This window comes from Camelus bactrianus, chromosome 10 (assembly GCF_048773025.1).
Source record: "Camelus bactrianus isolate YW-2024 breed Bactrian camel chromosome 10, ASM4877302v1, whole genome shotgun sequence".
NCBI lineage: Eukaryota > Metazoa > Chordata > Mammalia > Artiodactyla > Camelidae > Camelus > Camelus bactrianus.
The window spans coordinates 6,546,007-6,556,106 of record NC_133548.1 but is presented as its reverse complement, the minus strand read 5'-3'; the positions used below and the strand labels follow the sequence as shown (position 1 = coordinate 6,556,106).

The 10,100-nt window shown below is 51.0% G+C and overlaps 2 protein-coding genes across 2 annotated transcripts; both read left to right on the top strand.

The window, feature by feature from the left end:
- Positions 1-5,005: 5,005 nt before the first annotated feature.
- On the top strand, positions 5,006-6,462 carry ZNRD2 (zinc ribbon domain containing 2). Its single transcript, XM_010957135.3, has 4 exons — positions 5,006-5,228; positions 5,324-5,475; positions 5,609-5,693; positions 6,084-6,462. Exons 1-4 carry the CDS (start codon positions 5,210-5,212, stop codon positions 6,425-6,427), a joined length of 600 nt encoding a protein of 199 aa, XP_010955437.1. The 5' UTR covers positions 5,006-5,209; the 3' UTR covers positions 6,428-6,462.
- Positions 6,463-6,488: 26 nt separating this feature from the next.
- FAM89B (family with sequence similarity 89 member B) lies at positions 6,489-8,912 on the top strand. The gene is made up of 2 exons (XM_010957136.3): positions 6,489-7,666; positions 8,091-8,912. The coding sequence occupies exons 1-2, from the start codon at positions 7,367-7,369 to the stop codon at positions 8,367-8,369; spliced, it is 579 nt and encodes a 192-aa protein (XP_010955438.2). The 5' UTR covers positions 6,489-7,366; the 3' UTR covers positions 8,370-8,912.
- Positions 8,913-10,100: the final 1,188 nt, after the last annotated feature.

Below are 10,100 nucleotides of genomic sequence, written 5' to 3'. Positions count from 1 at the left end.
CATTCCAGGAGTTAGAACTTCAACTTTTTTCCAATCTCCCCCTACTCACACCTTTCATCTGCAAGGATCAGGGGACAAAGACGTTTTTATAAAACATACAGGGATCCATTAGGTCCCCCATCCTACACATGGGCCACAGTTGGGGGACTCAGAGAGAGAGGTGTACACACCAGCACTCCAGTTATTCTGATGCAGGACTGTGTCTGTCCAACAAGAGAATCCAAGTGGCTGAACAATAATATAGTGAGAATCACCTAAACCCCTTTCTGACTGGGCTGCCACCTGGAATTGCAGCAACCAGGCTGGCCTGGGGTTGCTGTTAAGGGAAAGAAAGAAGCATTATGTCTAGGAATAGTGAGTGTGGAACCCTAAATTTTCAAAACTGGTCTATGTAAACCCTACCCCTCTCATCTTGATCATTACAAAGGACACAGCCTAGGGGAGATGGTCCCATCCTGGAGACAGCCACATTCAGTGACTGAACTGCCATATGGAGGTGTGGGGACCTGGAGGGAGAGTCAGAAATTTCTTTGAGTTAATTTTTGAGGATCACCATGATAATGGATGATAGGGAGCATGGAAGGACCACCAAATACCTAGATTATCATATTGAGTGGCTTTTGAGATAAAAGATGCACTATTGTTAGACCATTGGTCCAGAAAGCCAAAAACAATACACAGATTAGTCTCAAGAACCACAATCGTGTTATCAAAGTTGGCTGGTTGGCCTGGAACAGCACCATTGTACCCTCAGAAAGTGTAAGACACCAGCCATAGCCCCAAGGAGTCAAAGGTCCCATGCAGTCAATCTCTCAAGAGCAGGCAGGGGCAACACCACATACACTGTGGTCTCCTTCATTGCAGGACAAACAGATGAACTTTTGGCAGAAATCACAAATCTTGCATGGAGTTGTGGCCTCTGCATCAGAAGTGTAGAGTCCTTTACTTTGTGCCCATTCTGTGATGGTAGACATGTTGCCATATCTGTATGATGATGGATCCAGACATAAATGGAGACAGTCTGGGCAGTGGAGGCTCTATCAACAGCTTGATCCCTATAATCTTATCAGAGAATGAGCCCTTAGCAGGGGCATCTGTGTAAGAGCTCTAGATGGTTTGATCAGTCATGATTTGTTTCCACAGTTAGCTGAGAACATTGCCATCTAAAGCCCTCTATTGGGTGGCAGAGTACTGATATCTGTCTCACATTTGGGGACTCCTTGACTCAGCAACCACAGCCACATTGCTTTCCAGCTCGGGCTGCAAATTCGTACTGTTCAGCTGACCTGGGTTTGAGTTGGTCAGTCTAACTAAAGATTTGGCAATTTAAAGAACTAACTTGTGGGTGAGTTGATTTTCTCTAATCTTTATTCTAGCCTTCCTTCTACTTGCTTTGAGTTTAGCTTACTTTTATTTTTCTAGTTTCTTAAGGTGGAAGATTAGGTGATTTGAGACTTTTTTCCTTTTAAACATAAGAATATGCAACTATAAATTTCCCTCTAAGCACTTCTTTGGCTGCATCTCACAAATTTTGGTATGTTGTGTTTTCATCTTCATTAATCTCAAAGTAGTTTCTAATTTCCTGTGTGACTTCTTCTGTGATCCATTAATTATTTAAGATGATGTTGTTTAACTTCCATGTATTTGTGAATTTTCCAAATTTCCTTCTATTATTGATTGCTAATTTCATTCCACTACAGCCTGAGAACACACTTTGTATGATTTCAACCCTTTTAAATGTATTGAGACTGTTTTATGGTCTAATATATGGTCTATCCTGGAGAATGCTCCATGCATATTTGAGAAGAATATAACTTCTGCTGTTGTTGGGTGGAGTGTTATATAGATGTCTGTCAGGACTTGGGCTTGACTTGAACAGCTGTGACTTTTCTTTTAAAGGAGACTACCTTGATAGAGGGTATTTCTGTCCCACTGTCATAATAACAACTCATTTTTTTTTAATTGCAATATAGCCAGTTACAATGTATCAACTTCTGGTGTACAGCACAATGTCCTAGTCATGCATATGCATACATACATTTGTTTTCATATTTTTTATTGATGGTTATTGCCAAGATACTGAATGTAGTTCCCTGTGCTATACAGAAGAAATTTGTTTTTTAATCTATTTTCTCTCTCTCATTGTCTCTCTTTTTTATTTTGCTGCGGGAGGTAATTAGGTTTATTTATTTTTAGAGGAGCTACTGGGAGTTGACTCCTGGACCTCATGCATGATAAGCATGCACTCTACCACTTGAACTATACCCTCCCCTCCTTTTTTAAATCTATTTTTCTATATAGTGGCTAACATTTGCAAATCTCAAACTCCCAAATTTATCCCTTCCCATCCCCTTTCCCCCGGCAACCATAAGATTGTTTACTATGTCTGTGATTTTGTTTCTGTTTTGTAGAGGAGTTCATTAGTGTCCTCTTTTTCTCTTTTTTTTAGATTCCACATATGAGTGATATCAGATGGTATTTTTCTTTCTCTTTCTGGCTTACTTCACTTAGAATGACAGTCTCTAAATTTGACACAACATTATAAAATGACTATAACTCAATAAAAAGAAGTTAAAAAAAAGAATGACAATCTCTAGGTCCACCCACTTGCTGCAAATGGCATTATTTTATTCTTTTTTGTGGCTGAGTAGTATTCCGTTATATAAATATACCACAATTTCTTTATCCAGTCATCCATTGATGGACATTTAGGTTGCTTCCATATCTTGGCTATTGTATATAAGGCTGCTATAAGCAGTGGAGTGCATGTATCTTTTCAAATTAGAGTTCTCTCTGGATATATGCCCAGGAGTGGGATTGCTGGATCATATGGTAAATCTATTTTTAGTTTTTTGAGGAATCTCCATACTATTTTCCATAATGGCTGCACCAAACTACATTCCTACCAGCAGTGTAGGAGGGTTCTCTTTTTTTCCATACACTCTCCAGCATTTATCATTTGTGGACTTTTTAATGATGGCCATTCTGACAGATGTGAGGTGATGCCTCGTTGTTGTTTTCATTGCCTTGTTTTAGTAGAAGGGCTAGGAGAGTTTTCTAGGGCAGTGGAACTGATCACAAGAATTTATCTAGACATCTTGGGGTCACCTGTAGCAGCGCTATAAACCCAAACTAAGACAATAAGAGCCCAAAGAGTAACCAATACCTCATCTATGGTTTCCTATGGGAGTTTGTCTCAAGGAAATCTCCCTAAGAGGGACAAAGCTCCCTTATAGCAGCCAGGACCCACTGGGGGGGAAAAACAGACCTTTTACTGTCATCTTGGAATAGATATAAGATTGGCATGATAGACTACAGGGAGGGCTGAGCTGTAAGATGGCCCAGCTGTTGCCATTCTTCCTTGCCTAGCATCACATGCCCTGCCCCTCACCTCCCAAGTGAGCCAGCAAAGTTCTAATTATTCATCTGTTTTTTGTCCATAGCAATAGTGAATTTCCCTCCATCCTTTTTTAGTGTGTATGTGCATCTCTGTAAATGCTGTCTGAAAGAAAGTGGAAACTTCTGTACTCCCAGGATGAGTCTTAGTATTGGTTGTTACAATGGGGCAGACCTGGACAGCAAGGTGCTACCTTTCCACCCAGAGAAGAGTAGTTGTCATGAGGAATAAATGAAAGGGATTAAGGAGGAAGATGAATATAAGGATCTTAATTAGTGTCAGGCAGGATAAGCTGTTGAGTGGATATTGGCCATTATGATGACACAGAAGGGTGCACTGAGGGCTTCAGGATGGGGCTGGGAGTTGAAGATAGTAAGGACCTGGAGGGTCTGTACATACAGACTAGAATCCAAGAGTCCCTCTAGTCAGTTTGGCAGAACTGACCTGGGGTCAGGCCCTGAGTCAGGTACACTGCTACCCAAGAGTCTGCTGGTAGAGTGAAGAGGGGCACAGGACTCTCCAAGTAAGCAGGAGGCAGCAAGGGTCAGAAAATGGAAGTTCCAAAGAGTCTACATAGGAGGAAGATGGGGCCAGGAGGAGGGCATTCTATTTTCAGATAAGACTGTGAAAGCATGTGCTGCCGGTCAAAGAAGAGGGTTGCGGATGAGATATGGGAGTCTAAGTCCTAGCTCCTTCTCCACTGTCCTGGTGTACAGCCTTGAGGCACTGCACGCTGCGCATCTGGGGACTGCTGCCTACTCCACCTGGCTTCTCCAAACCTATTAAGGGAGAGTTTGTGTATGGAAAAAGAACAAAGAGGGGATAAATACCACCAAGGCCAATATTCAGGGAGCACTAGTTATTTTAACAGCAACCCACCCAACGAGGGCATAACGGTCACAGGCATGTGTAGTAAGTCTCTCATTTCCACCCTCCAGAACGTATTATTCAGCAGGGGCTGGAATCGGAACTGCGCATGCCCAGTACAGCAATTTACACCCCACCCCCCCACCCCGCCTTCCCCCTAGTCAGCTGGCTTTTTGAAGGTTCGAACTTCCACAATACAGAACAAAAAGAAAAGTCTGCTTAGAGGCTGACTTTGCATCAGTCCCAGGCCTTGGTGGGGTAGGGGGTGGGCAGGCTAGGACACCGAACACGCGGAAGGAAAGGGGGTCTTGAAATAGGCTGAGAGGTGTGAAAAGCAAGAACGATCGCCGCCTGGCCTGACTAGCTAGTTGAAATGAGAAGCACTGAAGGCCTGAGGAGGCTTCAAGCGTATGTAAGGGGCGGTTATTATCAAAGGTGTTGTTGTGATGATGCCACTGCCCCGCCTTACCTGGGTCCTGCCGGTGCGGAAAGAGAAACCGCAAGGAAGGCAGAGGCCAGCGGAGATTCCTAAAGCCAAGAGGTCCCCTCCAACCGCGGAGAGCAGGAAGGGCGACCCTGCGCAGCTACTTCCGGGTCCTGCGACCTGAGCGGCATTATGACAAAGACTCTCCTCCCGAGGCCCCGTCAGTCGAAAGTTTGTGGGGTTTTTTTTGTTGTTGTTGTTGTGGCATCTTTTTTTTTTTTTTTTTTTGCCAGTCGAAAGTTTTTGTCCACGGGTTCCCATAGAGGGACCGAGGGAGGTGCTAACGAGAAAGGGTCCAGCCTGCGGCCGACACGCCCCACTCTGGGCATCGCGAAGTCTGAGGAGCACAGCGAGTGTCATTTCCGCCCTCATCCTCGGCTCAACGTGGAGGGGGCAGGGTCAAGTGGAAGACGCGCTGCTTGTGCGTCACTTCCGGTGAGCCTAGCGGCGACAACGGCAACATGGCCCTGAACGGCGCTGGTAAGAACTTGGGCTGCGGAGGCCTGTGGCTGCCGGATACGGGAGGCAGCCTGCTTCGGCAAGACCCACAGCCTCTTGTGCCTCTCTTCCCCTAGAAGTCGACGATTTCTCTTGGGAGCCCCCGACCGAAGCGGAGACTAAGGTGCTGCAAGCGCGGCGAGAGCGGCAGGATCGCATCTCCCGGCTGATGGGCGACTACCTGCTGCGTGGTTACCGCATGCTGGGCGAAACGTGCGCGGACTGCGGGGTGAGGAGAGAGACTCGGGACGTGGGATCAAGGGTGGGGCCACGGATCAGGCCGCACGGCCCTTCCCCAGCTCTCCCTCTGGACCCCATCACCCGGCGTCTCACCTCTGTCCCGTGTGCTTTCTGGCCCCTAGACGATCCTCCTCCAAGACAAACAGCGGAAAATCTACTGCGTGGCTTGTCAGGAGCTCGACTCAGACGTGGATAAAGATAATCCGGGTGAGGGGTTGAGTGTGCTTGGTGAAAAAGTGGGGTGATAGAGGCTCAGGAACAGTAGGCCTGGGAGGTGACAGTGGTATTTGTGGGTGGGGCGGGAGTAAGGTGCTTTGTCCTTTCAGCTCTAGAAAGGACCATTCATTCAGTAAGAGCACTGAGCACCTACTGTGTGCCAGACACCATGGGAGAGTCTGAGCTCAATTAGGCGTAGTCCTGATGAGAGAGAGAAAGCAAGAGCATAAATAACTCTGATACAAAGAAGAAAACGTGTGAGTTACCTTATACAGAGGCAGGGAAAACATTTCAAGTATAGAAAGAGCAGAACAGTGACGAGTAGGGAGGTGGCGATGGGCCAGGTATCCTGACCATTCCACTGGCTTTTTCCTTTTTTAGCTCTGAATGCCCAGGCTGCCCTCTCCCAGGCTCGGGAGCACCAGCTTGCCTCTGCGTCGGAGCCCCCCTTGGGCTCTCGGCCTACTCCTCAGCCCCCAGTACCCCGTCCAGAGCACTGTGAGGGAGCTGCAGCAGGGCTCAAGGCAGTCCAGGGGCCACCCCCTCCTGCTCTGCCTCCAAATGCAGATGTCCTGGCCTGCACACAGGAGGCCCTCCTGCAGAAGCTGACCTGGGCCTCAGCTGAGCTGGGCTCTAGCACCTCCCTGGAGACTAGCATCCAGCTGTGCAGCCTTATCCGGGCTTGTGCTGAAGCCCTACGCAGCCTTCAGCAGCTGCAACACTAAAAGACCCCTCCTGAGAAAAACCCTCTAGAAAAACAGCTGTTTTGTTGTGTGTAGTTTGTTCTTTTCTTGGTTCTGAGTGTGCATGCTAATCCCAACTCCATTCGTCTTTTTCCTACTTTTGGCCTCATACTATCACAGTCTGCTCTCCTTGATGCCAGGAGAAATGAGTTGGGCTTGTTTCCACTCAGTTCCCCCACTCAGAGGATGAGGCTGGGAGGGAGAGGACTATGTGATACTTTTTTCTGAGGAGACCACAGCCTCCTCAAAAGCAGGAACAAGAGGCATCAATCTCTGTGGCACCCCTGCAGCCTCCTCAGCCATCCAGTGCTCATTCCCTACCCTGAGTGAGATTTGGGGTTCCAATCCCCTTGGTAGCTTCTCCTTCCATAAACATCCTGATACCATCATTCTATCCCACCTCAGGCCCAGACCAGGTACTGAGACACTGATAGTGCCAGGTTGCACAGTAGGGACCAAGTACGGGCTTAACCCCAGTCTCCTGACCACCCCCACTCCGTCTTCAAATCCTTTTCCTTGAGAGTTATAATTGAGCAGGATAATTAAACAAGAGTGTTGTGGGGAAGAGAGAACCGCGAAGGAACTGCACCCTCCGCTTCTTGCCCCTATTCCCCCCTCCACCACCCCCACCCCACCTCCCACCTCCACCCCTGTCTGTTGGTGGCAGAGTCCGTTTTCTCTGCTTTCCGCGACCTAGGCAGCGTGGTCCCACAGCCCTTGCCCTTTTAAGAGAGGCCCCGCCTACATGGAGGGGGTGGGGCAGGGGGCGGAGTCGGAGAAGTCCGGTTAGGAACAAAGCGCGGCCTGCGGGCGGCGGCTGGGCTCTGCTGGCGGGGCCTCGGGGTGCGGGGCCTGCGGGCGGCGGCCCCGTTAGAACATCGGAGGGAAGGAGGCTGCATCATCCTCTGTGCCGGCCCAGCCATGAATGGGCTGCCCTCGACCGAGGCGCCGGGCGGCGCGGGCTGCGCCCTGGCTGGTCTCCCGCCGCTACCGCGCGGCCTCAGCGGTCTTCTCAATGCGAGCGGAGGCTCGTGGCGGGAGCTGGAGCGCGTCTACAGCCAGCGCAGCCGCATCCACGATGAGCTGAGCCGCGCCGCCCGCGTTCCGGACGGGCCCCGCTATGCCGCCGGCGCCGCCAACTCGGGAACTGCCGCAGGTCCCCCTGGCCTGCGTCGCCCTGTCAACCTCGACTCGGCTCTAGCGGCACTGCGCAAGGAGATGGTGAGTGGCAGGACCCGAGTCAGCTAGGCGTTGGGGGACAGGGGAGGGGGTGGCTGCTGCCGAGCTTGAGGGTCCCGAGGCGTGACAGACAGCAGAGGCAAAGCGTGGTCTGGGTCTAGAGGATCTGTAGAAGCTGGTTAGGTCAGAGGAAATTATAACAATAATCAGTTACCGTTTATGGCAATAGTTACCACGTATTTTTAAATGCTTTACTTGTGTTATTTCATTCTACTCTACTAGGTGAATGTTGTCTCAATTTTGCCGATTAGGGTTAGTGATTTGCCTAAAGATCCAAAGCTTGCAGGTGGCACCCGATGTCCACAAAAACCTCCGCTTAGAAGGGTGCGGGAAGATTGGCTAGTGCTGTGGCGTAGGCTGAGGGTGGCTTGGACCCCAACCCCAGCCCACTCTCAGTCTTTTGTAGGTGGGCCTGCGGCAGCTGGACATGTCACTGCTGTGCCAGCTATGGGGCCTGTATGAGTCGATCCAGGACTACAAGCACCTGTGTCAAGACTTGAGCCTATGCCAGGACCTGTCATCCTCCCTGCACTCAGACAGTTCCTACCCACCTGACGCTGGCCTATCTGATGACGACGAGCCTCCTGATGCCAGTCTGCCCCCGGACCCGCCACCCCTCACTGTGCCTCAAACGCACAACGCCCGAGACCAGTGGCTGCAGGATGCCTTCCACATCAGCCTCTGAAGAGCTAGAGGGGTGGGGAGCATGCACCCATGCAAAAGGCTCAGAAACTCACCCCTCAGCAAGTACTCAGACTATAGTGCCTGCTTTCCCCCATACCACTTCACCTCACGGGAGGGCAAGGCTTGGGCCCTTCGGAGGTTAAACTGCCTATCCTCCCTCTCCTGTCTTGGGTTAGCTGGCACTGGGGCCGGTACCTGGACTACAGCCTCTGCCCATGGCACTGGACCTCCACTTCTCCCACATGTGTGCACCTCAGCTTGGCCAACCTTCAGTCTGGCAGTGGGGTCCAAAGCATCTTGCCCTCCCCTTGGCATCTCTGGGATTGGGATGAGTGCCTGGCTCCTATCTCTTCATCTTTTGCTGCTGTTGGCAGCTGCTGGCTCAGGGGCATCCCACCTCTGGTCCCTGGGTTCCACTGCCCTAGACAAGGGCTTTGGGACCCATTCCTGCACCCATGGCCAGGAGGGCCAAGGCTCCTTGCTCGATATTTAAGTTTAGGGGCCAGCCTCCTGGGCACATAGAGAAATAAATACTCTCTCACCATTGGTGTGTTCTGACTGCCTGGCTCTGGGGAGGGAAGATAGCGGTGTTTCTGGCAAGTGCCGCCCGGCGCTCGCCAGCAGGTGGCGTTCAAGACCCGGAGTGGAAGAGGCTTGGCGGTGGTAGGGTGCGAATCCTTGCTCCCCGGGTAGAGCTGCGGAGCAGTCCAAGCTGGCCCAGCCTGGTCCCGCGGTTTTGTGACTGCAGGCGAGTCACTTCCCCTCTCTGGCCGGAGGCCTGGGAGCCCAACCCCCTCCCCACTTGCTTTGGGCTTTCTTGGCCAGCTGGGAAGGAAGGAGAAGGAACCGCCCTTCTTGAAGAGAGAAACTTTCCACCCCGAGTTGGGGCGGAGTTGGGGCGGCACAGGAAATGAGTGGGCCGGGGCAGGCGGCCCGAGGGGCCCTAGGCGGGAAAGGGGAAAGGGGAAAGCTCCTCTTGGAAAGGCCTGGAAACGAGTGACCTATGGGTGGGAGGAAAGAGCTGCAGAGGCAGAAGAGGGTGAAGTCTCAATGCCCCAGAGGCCAGAAGAGTGAGCCCTGGAGGGGAGATGGGGGCAGTCCTCTGCGCTTTGGAACATGAGACTCCTAGGAACCCAGACGCCCCCATTCTACGTCTGCTTACCCCTCCATAGCACTTAGGACCTTTAGGGTAGTATGTAAAAGGCTTTCTCTTCCAGAAGAAACAGCTGCGACGTGGGGTGTGGGAACCAAACCCGAATGTCAGGTCCTCCCTGGAAGAGACCTGCACATTTGTGGATGTTGGGTGCTAAGGCCTCCACACACACACCACCCCACAACTTCCTGACACGAAGAGGAGAGGACCTCGAAGTTGCACATTTAGGCTTACCGGCTGCTCATCCCCACACCTGCTATACAGTCCTTGCCTCCTGGAGACAACCAGCTAGCACTCCTGGCAGATCAGACATCCTGAACTGTATCAAGGACCAGGCTTCTGTCTGTTGGCAAACCTAGCTGAGCGTTCGCACTGGCAGAGGGAACAGGCATAACTCGGGGCGGGACACCTGGGCGATCTCATTGGTGCAGGCAGACGCATTGGCGATAAGGGCTCTAATCGACGTGTGAACAGAGTGGCTAACGCCCCAGGGCAGGCTTCCCAGGGGAGGAAGAGTAAACACACAGACACACACACTGACGTCCCTGATAACGGATTTCGTTTAATAATACCTGGCAA

Excerpts from the sequence above, each read along its gene's own strand:
- ZNRD2 (XM_010957135.3), top strand. Across the intron at positions 5,476-5,608 it reads AAACGTGCGCGGACTGCGGG|ACGATCCTCCTCCAAGACAA; the intron begins GTGAGGAGAGAG and ends TCTGGCCCCTAG. Across the intron at positions 5,694-6,083 it reads CGTGGATAAAGATAATCCGG|CTCTGAATGCCCAGGCTGCC; the intron begins GTGAGGGGTTGA and ends TTCCTTTTTTAG.
- FAM89B (XM_010957136.3), top strand. The coding sequence starts at position 7,367 with ATGAATGGGCTGCCCTCGACCGAGGCGCCGGGCGGCGCGGGCTGCGCC. Across the intron at positions 7,667-8,090 it reads CGGCACTGCGCAAGGAGATG|GTGGGCCTGCGGCAGCTGGA; the intron begins GTGAGTGGCAGG and ends AGTCTTTTGTAG.